Raw genomic sequence first — 17,655 nt, forward strand, 5'->3', positions numbered from 1 at the left:
TCTGCTCACCATTCCTACCAATAATCTGATGAGAGCCAGGTGTCTCCTGCCCAGTATCAAACCATGACTACCTAGGTTGAATGCAAATCAGAAAGTGATGCAATATAAAGCAATGATAAGATGTCCATAAGGGACATAATATTACAGGAGGGAGGAACTCTGCATGTACTATTAATGGAACAATATCCACTACCCACATGAGCTTTCTCATCCCACACTTAATAGAAAAGAAAAGGTGCAAACTATTCATTTGCTCATCCCATGATTCCCAAATATTTTCAAGTTCTTGTAAACTCCTGGGTAGCTGGCAAATTCTTATATGAAGATGCATGGCAGTTAAGAATCTTTGTTGTTCCGGTTAAGTACTCACACATTGAAGAGAAGTCTAGCGGGTAAAGAAATAAGATCACCATAGCTCTGATCACAGATAGAGGAATCTCATTTCTCATCGCCAAGTCCGTTCATCACCATTGTGCTGGATATCCTCTGGCCAGCTTATAATAATCCATCCATATCCTGGAGGTAAAATCTCTTACAGTTCTCTTCCATTTCTTTCAGACTGTTTCCCCAAGACAGAAAAAAAAAAAATGCAGATTCCTGCTCTTTACCTAAATCTGAATGGTAAAGCCAAGCTTTCTGTACTACCCCTGCATGGCACTGGGCTACTGCCCTATTGTTGATGACCAGAAACTTATGCCATTGGAGAATGCATAAAGGAAGCATTAGCACTAAATTTTACTCATCCCTCTATTTTATTCTATCCCTCAGCAGAAGACCTCTTTCTCACAGAGACGTAGGATTGGGACCACATGGTCAGTCTAAACATAGTTGTCTAAACCTTAACTAAGAGACTGATTGTTTTCTCAAGTCTATTTGTGGAACTCTCTAGTACTCTCATAGTTCACTATGAAATCAAACCCAGTCAACCCAGTCAAATGTCATTGATTAGACTACTAAAATCCAATTTGTGGAAAAACATCAGTTTATAGACATCACAGCCAGGTGATCTAGTCTGCCCTCATATTTGGAAATATTTTTAATCTGTACCAGTTTATAAAAAAAAAAAATGATTTCACCAAACTGACTGCATAATTCTTTTCTGTGTTATTCGCTGGGATTCACAGATCATACAAAGTAATGGGTTGAATATTGATTAAAACCCACATCTGCTGTATTTCTTTGTAGGAAAACTACAAAGAAATACCTCTGATACATTTCCTCTGTGTATCTACAACAGCAATAAAAACAGATGTCCTGAACTTCTTTTGGCCTGAATGTTTAAGTCTTGTTTATTTCCCTGTTCTGTTGCCGCTATGCTGATGAGACGCTGTTGGAAACGTTTTTTTTTGCCAAGAATTTAGAGTTATCGTGCCACATAAGCCCTCAATGACCAAACCAACTCCACATCATTTCATAACTGCCTGAAGAGCAGAATTTGTTTTCTGAAATTGCTACAGCATATTATTCCCAAAGATAAACAGCAATGTGTTTCCAAGATCACCAATTTTTTGGTTAAGCCGCCTGGCTTGATCGGAAGTAGCTATATTGTGGTTAGGCTCATTAGATATCTCACAGTGATTCCAGATTCCATGTGTCATTTTGCACCAATGCTTATGTTCGTCTGATTTGATTAGTTTTCTTTAGGTTGTAATATCTGCCTACAGTTCTGTCACACAGTATCCCCATAACCAAAGGGTTAACCTCTCTATTGCATGCTTACAAGCTGATTTATCTGCCAGAGATAGTAAATGGTTAAAGACAGGAGCTCAGGGTTTGACTTGTGTAATGGCACCCACGTGTCTATTTTATCTTTCCAATGCCGCAATGCTCACATCTTTGTTCCTACACAATTCTGAGCACATTTTAGCCCAGCGTGCCTACATCCGCTCATCAATTTTTTAGACCAGCATGCTGGTTCCTAGCTGTAGGAAGTGGCCTCTGTTAATGGCTCTTGTCCCCTCCCTATTCCAGACATTAAAGTGGTGACAAAGCCAACTCAGGCAGGCTTTTGGAGAGTCTGGCAAATCATAGCAGGGTTTTGTGTGGATCTCGAGTGCTTCTGATTTAGTGTGATCCATGCCATTTATAAGGCTACCACACCAAGCCTTACAACTCCAATAACATCTAGCTGCACTGTTTACTGGATCTGACACAGGCACAGGATCATTAGATGAAGATTCAGATATGAAATAAACCAGGCAACTGTTTGTAGTTTACTTGCATTTAGACGTTGATGTGTTGCTGCGACCCTAATTTAGTGACACACTGTCTTAATTGAGGTACAAAAAAACACGAACTGCAATGTTGCTCTATCATAACTCCATATATACTGTATATCTTTGTAAAGAAAAAAGTAATCAGTGATGAATTGTTTTTGATTACAGATCAGATAGATAGCTTTAGATAAGATTTTATTTTGCTTAAAATTGGGTTCTGTTAAAAACAAACAAACAAACAAATAAACAAATAACTCACTCACACTCATTTTCTACCGCTTATCTGAACTACCTCGGGTCACGGGGAGCCTGTGCCTATCTCAGGCGTCATCGGGCATCAAGGCAGGATACACCCTGGACGGAGTGCCAACCCATCACAGGGCACACACACACACACTCTCATTCACTCACGCAATCACACACTACGGACAATTTTCCAGAGATGCCAATCAACCTACCATGCATGTCTTTGGACCGGGGGAGGAAACCGGAGTACCCGGAGGAAACCCCTGAGGCACAGGAGAACATGCAAACTCCACACACACAAGGCGGAGGCGGGAATCGAACCCCCAACCCTCAAGGTGTGAGATAAACGTGCTAACCACTAAGCCACCGTGCCCCAATAAACAAACAAACAAACAAATAAATAAATAAAATGCTGCTGCTTCTTCCACAAAATGTGACATTCTTCCAACCTGAAGGAGTTTCCACAGAGAAAAAATTAAGTTACAAAGTGCTGACGCTTTAAAAAAACTTTAAAAATATTAATTTCTGACAATTTAACAATAGACTTAAGAAACTTAAACAATAACGGTACATAAGTAATCCATTTATTGTTGCACTAATATTCCATTGAAAGTCCACTATATGAATATTATACTGATAATATATTATAAAATATAATATAAAAGCAAATGCATTAATATAAACCTATTTGACTGATTTGTGATCTGGAGAAACTATAACTGAATGATGGGACAATCATTTCTGCTACAGACAATATTTTGATATTTATATTGAAATTTCAGTAAAATCTGAAGCTAGAAAGTTCCCTGTTTCCTCCATCAGGCGTATATCAAGGATCAGACTGTTTAATAACCCAAATGATACAGTTAGACAATATCAAAGTTTGTTTTTTTTTTTTGAAAAGTGATGGGCAAGACCATGAAGGTGTGAAAAATGTAATAAAAATATCTTCAAATCAATACAGGTATAACCAATAAAAAGATTTAAGAGCCTGTGAAATATGATCTCTCATTCTGGTACATGTCAGGATTCTGGCAGTAGCATTCTGGCCGGATAAGAGAGTGTTATAGTAATCCAGTCTAGGTGACACAAAAAGCATGTAAAAGTTCCTTACTGTCAGCCGAGAAAAAATGTCAAGAGCCTCAGAGATATTACGGAGGTGACAGTATGCTATGTTGCAGGCTTTACAGGCTTGCTTTTTAAAACTAAGATCACTGTCAAAGCTGACTCTTAGTATTCATGATACAAGGCTTGGCCTTCAGAGACAAGATGCCTAAATATGAAAGAAGCATCTTTTCTTTATCTAACTTTTAAAAATAACAAGAATCTGTCTGTAATAGAAGAACAGATTAAAAAAATAAATAAATAAATAAAACATGTAAGGCTCATACAGATATGTGGTTGTTATTTTGACTGCTCCTGGTTTGGGGTCGCCACAGAGGATCATCTGGTCCACATATTTGATTTGGCACAGGTATTACACCGGATGCCCTTCCTGATGCAACCCTTCCATTTTATCCAGACCTGGCACTGAGAGTTAATCCCTCAGTGGCTGGGTTAATTCCCTGCTACTGAACCCAAGCTGCGGCAATAAGAGTGTGGGATCCTGCTGCTGGACCAACCGGGGGGCAGAAACTCAGATATATACATATATATTATATATAATATATATTATACATAATTATATTCAGTGCAACGTCTCAGCTCTGTCAAAGGTAGCATGGGCAGCTAATTGAAACCGAAGAGACAGATTAGTCTCTTTAATATCAGATTTTAAATTATGACTTTTGGATTCCTTCATTAATTTAATACATAAACCTGCATTATTAGTGAGCTTAGCCACAGTGATCTAACTGATGCTTTATATTCAGTTTCTATTAACCCCAGTCATAAATTCATCTATCTATCTATCTATCTATCTATCTATCTATCTATCTATCTATCTATCTATCTATCTATCTATCTATCTATCTATCTATCTACAGTGTCTGTCTGTCTGTCTGTCTGACTATCTATCTATCTATAGATAGATATATATAGATATAGTCAGACAGATAGATAGTCAGACACACATATATATATATATATATATATATATCTATCTATATATATATATATATATATATATATATATATATATATCTTTTTGTCTGTCTGTCTGTCTGTCTGTCTGTCTGTCTGTACATTTCAGCAAAAGCACATACCACTGTAGGTGTCTGCAGGGGCAGAGTAAATTAAGGGATCTTTCATGGAGAATGTATCACAGTCATCCAATATGCTGTCAAACACAAGATAAATATGGAGCATTGGCAGCAGGTGCATCAGAGAGTCTCTTCAATCACACAGGAGTGATTGTTGAAACGAGACTATTTATTTCCATTCTCTGAGTACTTCATGGTTGCCATCCAGGATCATATCAAAGAGAGGGGACTTACAGGTGTGACAATTCATGATTTGGATTTAGCAACGCACTACAATGCTACATTAAAATGCTCCATGTTCATATTCTCAGCTTCTGCAAGGCCAGTGTTTTTAAGATTGGGTGTCCTGGTGTACAGTAAAACACTGCATTGCAAAAAAAAAAAAAAAAAAAAAAAGCAGAAAGCAAAAAGCTGAAAAGGAAAAGTCCAGGTTACATTCTGATTGTAGACAATCAAAAGACTCGCACTGATGTGATGTCCACAGTCTGCGTTTGATTGGATCAAGTTCAGATCAATACTGATTCCATGCTCCTTCATGCAAAGAAAAGATGAAGAATCAAACACTGTGGTTTTTTTTTAGTTTTTTCCCCCCACTATTATAGCCAATTGTAAGCACTGTTAAACACAGACTGAAGATTTTATATGTTGTTCTGATTCATAGTGCTGATATTTTTATTTCTTGGCAACAACAATATAGTCTCTGAGAGCTGATGGTAATGATAAATTCCATCTGTAGACAGAACTTGTTCTCATTTACCTTTAGACTATATATTAGAAATGTAATGCAATGTTGTTATCTTTATTTGTGCCTGTATTTGTTTGTTGACTCAAATATTCACATTTGTATGTTTTTGTTTTTATTTTTTTATTACCATTATTTTATTAATTACTATGAATGCAAACTATGTGCGGCTGCTAGTCAAAACGGGGTCCTTTAAGCTGCGTTTCATTATAATACCTGTATAATTGTCCGAAAATATTTTTCTTTTAATTACTAAGGCTAAGAAATGATAGTTTAGCAGCTAGCATGTTTGCCATGCACCTACAAGATTGGGGATTCACCTGCCAGCTTGGTCCTTTGAGTAGAGTTTGTCCCTGTGCTTTGGAGGTTTCCTCTGGGTACTCCAGTGACTTTCCTTAGTCCTACAACATGTGTTGTAGGCTGACTGGCGTCTAATTGTCTGTAGTGTGTAAATGGGGATGTAATTGTGTCTGTGATTGTGCCCTGTGATGGATTGGCACAGGTTGTCCCCTGCCTTGTGCCCTGAGCCCCTTGTGATAAAACCGTCTCTCCATGACCGTGTGTAGGATAAGTCTTTCAGAAAAATGGATGGATGTAGACTGTTCATTTAAGAGCTGTAATGTGTTTAAAATTAAATAAAGTATTATTTAAAGACACCCCAGCAGAGTTAACATTATGCAGTACTATTAACATTACTCACTCTCACTCATATCACTCTTATCCGAAATACCTCAGGTCACGGGGAGCCTGTGCCTATCTCAGGCGTCATCGGGCATCAAGGTAGGATACACCCTGGACGGAGTGCCAACCCATCGCAGGGCACACACACACACTCATTCACTCACGCAATCACACACTACGGACAATTTTCCAGAGATGCCAATCAACCTACCATGCATGTCTTTGGACCGGAGTAGGAAACCGGAGTACCCGGAGGAAACCCCCGAGGCACGGGGAGAACATGCAAACTCCACACACACAAGGCGGAGGCGGGAATCGAATCCCCAACCCTGGAGGTGTGAGGCGAACGTGCTAACCACTAAGCCACCGTGCCCCCACTATTAACATTAATGATACTTAATAGTTCTTAACTAAGGCTGAGGAAAAGGAGTAAAATGTCCCTTGTCCAATGGCAAACTTTTTGAGCTAGTTTTAGAACTTTTATGCTGTTTTTGAAATGTAGTCTGGATGGGAAACCTGGCAAATATACCCGCAAGCTTCATACTTGGTGCCTTTCAAGCTCAGCATGAAAGTAAAGCAAGTTGCACTTGTGTGACTACTTATTCACTCCCGAAGCTCACAACTAGTCTCAATGTGAAGCTTTCTGGCAAACCTTGTGAACGTAACTGTTGAAAATGTTCAAATCATAACCTTTTTAAAAACATGTCAATAGCTCTATTCATGCTCTTAATATATTAATGGCTGTTTTTGACCTCCAAGATAAAACTTGCACTTGATCACATACTTTACTTTTTTTATTTAACTAAAGCTCCAAGTAAAGATCCACCATCCACCCACCATTCTTCAACTGCTAGAATTGTGGATTTCTCTTCCGCATTTAATTCCCTCTAAATTCTGGTTGGTTCATGCCACACTGCCCCCTTACTCTACAAACTTAGATTACACGCAAAACTGACAATTTATACTTAGATGTACGTCCACACACAACGATTGACGTTCTCACAGATGCTCACAGAAGTATAAAGCATGCCTAAGTCAGAAATAGGGATTTTTCATCACTATTTTGTCAACAAAATAAGCATGGAGCATTAGATAGTGACGCAGAATGTCAGTCTGTGATAACCTTGTGCCTTATAAACTTCCACACATGTCAATCACAGAACAAACCTGCTGGTGAAATTTATACATATAAATTTTAGGCAAATGTTATTATTATTAATCCATCCATCTTCTATAACGCTTGAGCCTGGAGTCTATCCCACAGGACTCAGGGGACAGCCTGAACAGATTCAACTTCTTTTTCACACATACACAACTACACATGTACTCACACTAACACATCCCAGGATGCTCCAGAGCAGGAGGGATGCTGAATAACTGCATCTGCAGCTGAGGCGAGATGTGATCACACTCTGATCACACACGGTAGACGGAGAAGAGAAATGATATGCATTTACTCAGTTCCCTGATCTTACTGGGCCTCGTTTATCAAGCTGGAGACAAACAGATTTATCTGTAAATCATCTATGAGGGCATTTACATAAGAAAATTGGGACTAGTGAAGATCCTTCAATTTAAATCAACAACAACAACTAAAAAAAAAAAGTTGGTATACTCCTCGTGCTTCGGAGTGTCTGTAAATGTACACATTAGATTACTAACTAATAAAAACCTCAAAACTACAGTTGAAACTATAAAACTACAATTTACATGGATTATTGCACTGATATGCCGGCAAGTTTAAATTGTTTATTTACTTACGTTTCCATTATGTACAAGTGCTTTATAGCCTCTAGTAATAAACCTCTCCCTGCTAGTTCACTAGGTCAATGAAAACGTTAAACATGGAAGACCAATAAAACAAACCTTTTAATTATAACCAAAGAAAAATCACGTTTCCCTGTGTGATGTGCTTGCTGTAGATCTTTTCTCCTTTGTTTTCATGCCACATTTTACTTTTCACCTCAATTCATTCACACATAACCTTTTCTGCAATTTGTCTCTAAACTCGAAACCTTTTTTCAGGTGCTGTTATGCCGTTAAATGATATGCATATTTATTGGCACAAACATGGGTCTAAATAACTTTCACTTCTACCTTTTTTGTTTAGTCCTTATTTCAACACTGTGAGTTTTGCTATTTTATGGAGTGTCGCACATCGCCGGATGCAAATCGGCCGAGCCTAACACACGCCTGGTAATTTGCAAATGATTCTTGGTTCATCAAGATACACGTGTGAATACGAAGAAAATCAGTGATTCTGAAACTTTCATAAATTTGGTGAGGTTTTTTTTTGGTTCCTCTAAGCTTGAATGAACATTTAAACACAAACTTTACTGAAATATTGATAAATGAGGCTCACTGACAGGAAGACTTGACAATAGTGGATATTCGGTCTTCACACAATAAAACAAGTAGCTGAAACAAGGAAGTGTTGAGACATTTGAACAACAAAATTATTATTGGTTAACACAAGAAAAACATGGAAGTGGGGGAAATCTCTACAGCTATGAATTCTGTGTCAATCTCTGATTATATCCACTAACAAAGCCTTTATTTTCTAATAAATTTTCTGTATTTTTTTTTTTTTTGTGTAAAATACAGTGAACTTCACATTTCAGCTAAATTTACAAACCTTTCTGTAACTAATGTAATTTACAAACCTTTCTGTAACTAATGTAATTTACAAACCTTTCTGTAAACGTTCTGTAATTTCCTTACATCCATATTTAGATAAATACCTCCTGTAGATTACCAAGCACTTTCACAGTGCAGCTGATTTACATTTCTATATCCACAAACTGCATAAATGACAAATCTCACAGAGCTGAACATGTCAAAATGATGACTAAGCGGGTCAAGTAAAGTTCAGGGCGCACTAAAACCTCCAGTAATGCAGCTCAAAACCGCAGTGTATTGGCTACACCAGGGGTCTCCAACACGTAGCTCACCTAAAGGTTAATAGAATATGTACAAAATTGATAAAAAGAATTTAACTCAGTAAAACTGTTTAAATTTCATCTCAATCATATTCACAGATTCACCTTTCCGGTGCTGTACCGAATCTGACTCCCGGATAAATCCTACTCCTCTGTGCATGCACGAGCATCACACGGCTTAATACAGCCGTTCATCAATCATCATACAGTATGTACACACTGATAGCACCAAGACTGTACATTAAGCATTAAATAAACTTAAATCTATAAGCACAAATTGCAGTAGTTTGGATAAAGGATAAAGAAACCTATGGCACAATGGCCATTCAGCTTGGAAGCTGCTCTGGATTCGACGGTATTATGAATAAAGCTAAAAGGCTGCCAAAGCAAAATTGTTGAATAAATCTATCCTGCGATAAAAATACTATTGATTAATCATATAAAGCCTGGCCTGGGTTGTCTTCTTTCATTTCAAGTAATTTCGACCAAAAAAAAATGTATTTCCAAAGAATTACATTTGTACACAAATAAAAGAAATACTGTAAGTGGCTTAAACTTAAGTGACGACATAATCTATGTATGAAATTGCAGCAACTTAGCACCAATTATATGATTTGAAGCTGATCAATCACGGTTCATATTAAAGCGTCTCACTGTGAATAAATTTACACAAACGCAACAGCTTTCATAGGATATTAATGTTGATTTTTTTCATGACCACACTTCTACTGTAAGTGCTCCTGCAAAGGATTTATATAAAAGTAAATTCCTGTGTATGCAGCTTGATAACTGAAGTGACAATGTGACAACAAAATCTAAAAAAGTCTATATACAGTGCACAGACAGGTATAAGGAATTATTGTATTATCCACCTAAAAAAACTAAAATTGGACACAAAATCAGACAAATGGTGTATAGTAAGTAAGTGTTACTTTGAATATAATGCTGGCTTTATCAGAGATCACTTCTTCTGATAAGTGCACCTCGGTTTAAAACCATACAAAACTTTTATACAAATAGTCAGACTTGAGCTCCACAGCTATTGCATATGTTGAAATCAGAGCAAAGGTGATATCGTTTCTTTCGGATGTACAATAACACATACAGTGGATTCCTGCAAATGAGTTTCTATAGTGCTGTGATTTGCTTAATAAGCTGATTTGCCAGTGTGTTAGGTTCAACCATATGCTCATATGAATCTTACATATGGCATGTGACAAATCAGGCAAACCAATGTGTACAGTTAATGCTTAATTAACTAAAGAAATTGGAAATAAAACAGGCATTAAAGGTGCCTGGCATTAAAAGGGTAGTTAATGAAAGGCATACTGATTCTAGCATTGTGCAAATACAGTAGCTGACAGCCCTTTCAAGGATTGCCATCAATACATTATTTTTAGTGCAGCTTATCCTACACAGGGTCACAGGAAGCCTGGAGTCTATCCCAGGGGACCGGAGACACGAGGCAGAGAACACCCTGAACAAAGTGTCAAGCTGTCACAGGGCACAAAGGCATAAGTTCACACACCCAATTTAGAGACGGCAGGCAGCGTGCAACACATCTTTGGATTGGGGGAGTAAAGCTGGAGGATCTGGAGGAAAGCCCAAAACCACAGAGGGAACGTGCAAACTCCACACATGCAGGGTGAAGCTGGGACTCAAAGCCCCAACCCCGATGGTGCAAGGCGAATGTCCTAAACACTACACCACCATGCCCACCTGGTGTTCCATTACTTACTGCACAATGAAATAAAACTACCACAACTGTACTACAGAATAAGACCCTATAGAAGAAAACATATTGCAGATCAAAGGAGACTTTCAGCACAGGTGCTCATAATGTAATTACAAATGCAGCACTTTCACTTGAACAGACAAAAGCTTATTGTGTAAAGATTCTTATCTGAAGCGTTGAAGGTGAAAAAAAAAAATCAAAAGACGAACGCATTGACTTTATATATTTCTAAAAAGCTGCTTTGTGGCAATATCCACTGATATAAGAGCTAAACAAATACAGGTGAGCTGAATTAAAGTATTTTATCCTTACTTGAATGGATATATTTTTTTATTGGATTTCTATGATAGTATACCATATCACAGGATGCGCCTGGGTATTCGGCACTTCCAGGAACGTGATGAGTTTGCTTCAGTGACCTGGACAGTCTCTGGATCACAAACCAATCAAGTATCTCTGCGATGAGGTTCAACGAGTTGTTTGCCTCCCACTGCACAATTTCCAGCACAATGCAGCCAGCATATGGTAGAATCCAAACGGAGACAAATTCATGCAGAATAGTTCAACTAATAAACTGGCAACTCAGAATAGATACAAATGGCCATTTTTATACTCATTAAATCACCACAGAATCACATACTTCCACATCATTAACCATGATTACTTATGAACTACAGTGTGTTGGGGTTTTAAGAACTGTCCAAGAATTGTTATTTACACAATGCACTTTGTACACTTTCGGAACTGAGCTTGCAATTAAGCAAAAGATTCACTTTCTTTTGAAATGCATCTATCTTTCTTTGAGTGAGACATCAACTAACAGCTTAATGATTTTATGCCACAGTGCAAATCACACTTTTTTAACCTGAATAATAAAAGAGAATGTATAACTGTTGCTGTGGTAAAAATTTCTTTAAAGAAAAACCAAATAACAATTTGTAACTATATTACATATACTACGTAACATATGAGAGTTAGATCCTGTGTCAGAGTTAAATCCTGCACTTTTTAACTTTTTTTTATAATGTGAGGAAAAGAATCGGAGCTCTTCCACTAGGCTTGTGCAACATAATTTACTCATATGGTTTTATATGATTTTATACTGCCACAATTTCTAGTCATTACATGTTTTGCGTAGGTGCTCCCAATTAAAAAAAAAAAAAAAAAACACAGTATGCTAGTGGGAGTTTTCATGCAAAAATACGCCAAGAAAATCCCTCAAATAAATCCTCCTAAATACAAATAAAAGATAAACCGTTCGAAATACTAATCTGGAATGATTTGTGCAGTAGTTTTGAATGCTCTGATATTAAATGGCACATCCTTGAAGCTCCGCCCCCTCCTTTTATCAGATTTACCTAGTCTTGAATAGCCGTGTGGAAACCTCAGTTTCTGTGGTAAATGTAGATGTTCTGAGTGCATTTATGTAAAAATCTCCAAGCATAATAATGGGTAGGGAATCACTTTGTTCTCAAAAAAAAAAAAAAAGTGCCTTAGTTTCTTTATGGCACAGAATAGACAAGAAACATTTGAGATTCTGGTCCTTATGCATGTGACTGCATCCCACAATTCCTGGAGATCTATCCATGAAACTCCTGTTCCACCTGGGAAGATCACTGAAGAATATTGAACTCAGTGTTATGTTCATGAAACATATGAATCGACTTTTGCTGCCATGACACACATTATCATGCTGTGGGTAGCTATTAGAAGATGGTCAATTTTTGTCATGAAGCAATGCACATTTTCAGAAACAAGGCCCAGAGATTCTGTGGCATTCATATGATTGAGTGATTGATTGATTGATTGTTAGGTCCAAAGTGTGGCAAAGAAACATTCCCCACACCATTATACCAACTCCACCACAAAGCCAGTCTATACTTTCTCAGTCTTTAACTGTCGAGTTTTGGTGATGCCCCACTGAAACCCAACATGATCACAACATGCCTGTTGTGGTTCATCTGCCTCAATTTTCGACATGTGCATTCTGAGATGCTTTGCTTCTCACCACACAGAGTATACAGTGTGATTATTTGGGTTATTGTAGCTTTTCTGTCACCATGAAACAGTCTGGCAATTCTCTGGTGACCTCATCAAGCCACTTCCATCACTTCCATATATAAACATTGCACTTTTGGTTTTCATCTCTCCTGTACAGGTCAGAGCTCAGATGTATTTAATCACTGCGGAACAGCGGATCCAGACTGAAATCTCTGACCATCTGAACACAGGGCAAGCGTTTTTTTAAGGATTCAGTTAAAACTCTACTGTAATTACTGCATTGTTTACTGTACAGTACTGCAGAATCACCTAAAAATCCACCATCCCGCTGAGTTGTAATGATTACTGTTGCTGCAAGCATTTCCTGATAGAGCACAACTGATAATATTTTCCTTCTCATGCAATCCTTAAAGCTCAAATGCTGGCTGGAAATCCTTGTTTTCCTGTCGTTTTTAGGCTCTGAAGGTTTTTAGGTTCTGGATGATTAAATTGCTAAATCTTTTTTTTTATTGATAAATTGAAAGCAGGAAAAAATCAGTGTCTCACAAGTCCGCAATCCACCGCTTTAAATGCAAACAGATAAAAGTACAACATGTCATTTTTATTAAAATAAATATATAAACTGTACAATTGTTGGCAAATTGCTCTGGTTTAAGAAGAAAGGCACAGTTGCACAGTTACACAATGCCCTGCGTATCACGTCACGTTGTCTTTGCGTCTTCGTTTTCCTATAACAGTGATGTTCCTGTCGAGTTTTATTCCTTATGTATATAGTAGCATATACTACCGTGATCTTCAGACCCAGTTAAACTCCCTTAAGCTGCGGATCTATCATGAGCCAGTGTGTTGTTGCAATGAGTCAGGACTGTCCAACACGCAGACAAGGCCATTGTATCATCAATCGCCTCCACCCTGTGGATATATATTTATTTCTCACTTTATTATTTTTGTCATCCCAAAAAACGGGGAAGGAAAGATAAATAATGAAAGTGGAAGTCGGTACAAAAAGCCGAGGGCAGACAAACGGGCAGTAAGAGACAGAGAGAGAGAGAGAGAGAGAGACAGAAAGTGAGCGACAGAGTGAGAGAAAGTGAGCAAAAGAGAGAGACAGAGAGCTCAGTAGAGCAGAGCTGTACTAGTAGATTATAGCATTCCTGCTACAGGGATCATTTGGCCCCCGAAATGAGCTGCTAAACTCACAAACACGGCAACTGCGCTGAAATCTCATTATACAGCTATAGACTAGATTAACACTATCAGGACTTCATAAAAAATAACACACACACACACACACACACAAGAAAAACTGCAGTGCTTTGCCTTCATCTAAATGAACCCAAACTCTAATGCTAACTAATGTAATAGTGCTTTAGCAGCCAAGCCTTGCAGACACAAATGGCATCATTAAAAATCAGTGTCTTATGCAAACCAATTAAACATGTGCAATGATAAATTACTAACAGTTCCTCAATTAGTATTATTAGTATTGACCTTGTTCTATGTCCAGCAGCAAAGCAATATTATGAAGATTATAAAATAACAAGTATAATCCTCTTCCCTCCTTGTACAAATCTAAAATGCCTTCATGCACCATTTCCCAGTTTGTATTAGAAGCAAAAAGTCTTTTCTAGTCATCTTAAGTAAACCGCCAGTATTTATTAAAGCTGTAAACAGTTTTGATTACTTGCTTTGATCATATGAAGCACAGCTAGCACCAAAACCCTTCTCCTGTAAGAGCCTCACACATTGCATAAGAACACCACTTCACAGAATTACAATATCTCATCTGTTGTTATTGAATAGCGAATTAACATTCAATGCCATGGCTGTTTTTGCAGCACTATATGAAGACCAATTCAACTCTGCAGACCTTTTTTTATTCTGAATATTAATGTTCAATTTTCATAGACCAAAAAAAAAAAAAAACAAACACAACCTGTAACTGTCAAATGAAGCTTCAAATGGGAGATCCATGCACAATTTAACACAACCATGAGCACTGGTTAGAATGAAGAAAAATGCTTATCATACTGCGGCAAGAAGAAGAAATCTAACAGTTGGTTGTTTGGTTAAAAAAAGTCATAGGTGAGTAAAAAAAGGGTTTGTGTAATTTGCTAGAAAGTAAGAAAACTAGATCAGATAAACGGACACCCTTACCCAGAACACAATAAGACTTACTGCTTATCGTACAAAGACTTATTCCACCCATGTTTTTTCAGAATACATATTGGACTGCAATATATGAGAGAAACCGTTTTTTTTTTTTTTTTTTTTTTTTTTAAAAAAGAAGGAATATTGTCTTTCGTATCTCTTGAGCTGCAACATAAATCACTGCCTTGGAAAAGCACAGGAGGTTCCTCCAAAGATCACAGGCATTTAGTATTTCACTTACCAGAGTTGCTGTAATATTACAAAAAAAGGCACGCTATTATGCTAAGCTTTTGTTTTTCTGAATTCTTCCCAAATTAAACTATTTGTTTTGCTATTAACTTTCTGTGCCGTCTTTGACACGGTGGCACCCAATTATATCAGGTGTTCCTGCAGGGAATTATCGTAATGTAAAGGTGATATGCAAAAGATGTAGGCTGTTCAATCACTGCTACTCAGAAGCAAAATCTCATCAGCAGCGGGAAAGTATGGGCTCGCTTGCTTCCCTAGCTCCAGATTTAGATAAGCATCTAGTGCTCAACAAGGACTGCGATTGGAAATCCTGAGCATGACAGTGGCAGAGCCTAGCTGCAGATGCAGTGTGGGAGTTAATGCTAGACATCTGGGCTTATTAAGAAAAGTGTCTGTCATGGTAGTCATGGTGTTTTGAAGGTGTGATGATTCAGATTTTTAAGTCGAAGAGTCTTCCTACAGACTTCTCCTTCTACTTCAGAGTCATGCTTGACTTCTTGGTTGTTTCTCTGAATAAGAAACTCTTTACCCAGTCACGGACTTGATGGTGTATGACCTCCTCTAGGGAGTCACGTACAGTATGTGCCGTATTCTTTTCATTTTAAATACTGGATGCTAGGATATTACATGGGGTGTTAAAAGTCTTTAATTAAACTCTAATAACCAGAACTTTGCCCTAGACTTGTTTTGATACATCCTTGGTATTCATAATGCTGTTCTCTTAATTATTGCTGGATATCTCTGGAGAATCTTGTGCTTTACTTCATGTGCTAATACCTTAACTTACTTGAGTTTACTTTGTGCTAATACTTACTGTGTTATTTACGGTACCGTACTGTCATATTTATATTGTTAAATGTTTACCTTCTGTAAAGCTGCTATAAGACAATGTCCATTGTTAAAAGCGCTATACAAATAAATTTGAATTGAATTGGATTGAATTTTATCGTTATTTGCGCTTCCTGTCAGAAACTACCTGCATTTCACGGCCTATGTACGTGTCCAAGGCTCAATAACAATAGAGTTGAATCAGATCTGATCTGATCTGCTGCTTTATCTACACACAGGTCACCTCTATTCAACTAACGATAAGACTTTAAATGGCAACTGATCATTTATTGGATTCACAGCATTTGGAGTGAATACTTTCACAACCTGTACATTTTAATTTGTAAAAACAAACCACTTTGTTCTACAGCTCATTATTATGGTGTATTTGCATACTAGATAATATCAAAAACAGCAGCTACCGCATCCTATATACTGTATATATATTTTTTAAATCCTTCATTTATGACTACGGAGTAACTGAAAATGAATGTTTTAAAATTTTCAAATGCTATACAATGGTTAATTTTAAAATTGGGATGCAAGTAAACGAGAAAGAGAAAAATGTAGCATGCTTCATTTCATCTGCACTCAACTGTACGTGCTTCTGGTCTCATCAAGATTCTTGCATTTCAGAAATATGGATCAGAGTAAATTCTATCTACAAGGCAGTGAAATACCAAACTAATGAATCTGCATTAAATATCAGCCATGATACTGAATTTGATTGAACATTTATGACAATACTACTGTGTATGATACCGATCCTGCTCTATATGTGTGTGCAGGTTCATTCATGCCATCAATTATATATTCTTCATTTGTAACTATGTACATCATGGACATGATGTTTTCTTTCTTTATTTGAAATGTGTCAGATGATCTCTATTAATAAAAGTGAAAAAACACTACCAGACACCTGTTCTGTATTATAATAGAGTTATTATTAAAAACAATTTAAAAAAGGCAGTCACATGGATGTCATATTAACATTTCAATTGCCAGATTCTTGTACTGACACAGTGTCAGAGAGAGACGTGGGCTATTACACAATAGAAGCGCATGAATCATTAAGCGTTAAAATGTATTTTTCTCCTTGATAACGTGAAGCCACACAGGGAGCAGCAGAGGAGCAGAAAGCCTCAGACGGTGCTGATTCCACTGTGGTGCAAGCTGATAGGAAACATACCACCCAGTTTATCTAAAATGTCCACACAATCCCACACACAACGTATCTCACTGAAACGACACCAAAATGCACCACTTTACTAAAGTATGGTGTATAATTTGGAATATTCATAAACCTCATTAAATGATGCTAGAATACAGATATCTATTCAGCTTATTCTTGATAAATAATTGAATTGTGTATATTGTGTAAATAAAAAAAAAAAAAAACTTTCACACTTTCAATATTCTCACACACACCGCTGTGACCTGTTGTGCACCGGAACTGAGCTGTAATTTTTAGAGAATATTAATATTTACTGAATGACACAAAAAAGGGAAGTAGAGTCTCTTACCTTTTTGGGTCAACATTTTCCAGCTGATTGCAGGCTCTGGTTTGCCGTTAGCCAAACACATCAGTGTGACGCTGGAGCCTTCATTCACCACCAAACTGTTTGAGAAGTTGACAATTTTTGGAGGGACTGAAAGAGAAGGAACA

At 37.4% G+C, this 17,655-nt stretch overlaps 1 protein-coding gene across 5 annotated transcripts in view; it reads right to left on the minus strand.

The window, feature by feature from the left end:
• The window catches only part of ntm (neurotrimin), a 368,272-nt gene that overhangs the window by 16,665 nt on the left and 333,952 nt on the right, over positions 1-17,655 (minus strand). For all 5 annotated transcript variants that reach the window (XM_060896152.1, XM_060896150.1, XM_060896151.1 and 2 more), the window contains one exon: positions 17,513-17,638. In XM_060896152.1, coding sequence (XP_060752135.1) covers positions 17,513-17,638 — 126 coding nt within the window. The remainder of the gene's footprint in view (positions 1-17,512; positions 17,639-17,655) is intronic.

Source organism: Tachysurus vachellii, chromosome 20 (genome assembly GCF_030014155.1).
Source record: "Tachysurus vachellii isolate PV-2020 chromosome 20, HZAU_Pvac_v1, whole genome shotgun sequence".
Lineage (NCBI taxonomy): Eukaryota > Metazoa > Chordata > Actinopteri > Siluriformes > Bagridae > Tachysurus > Tachysurus vachellii.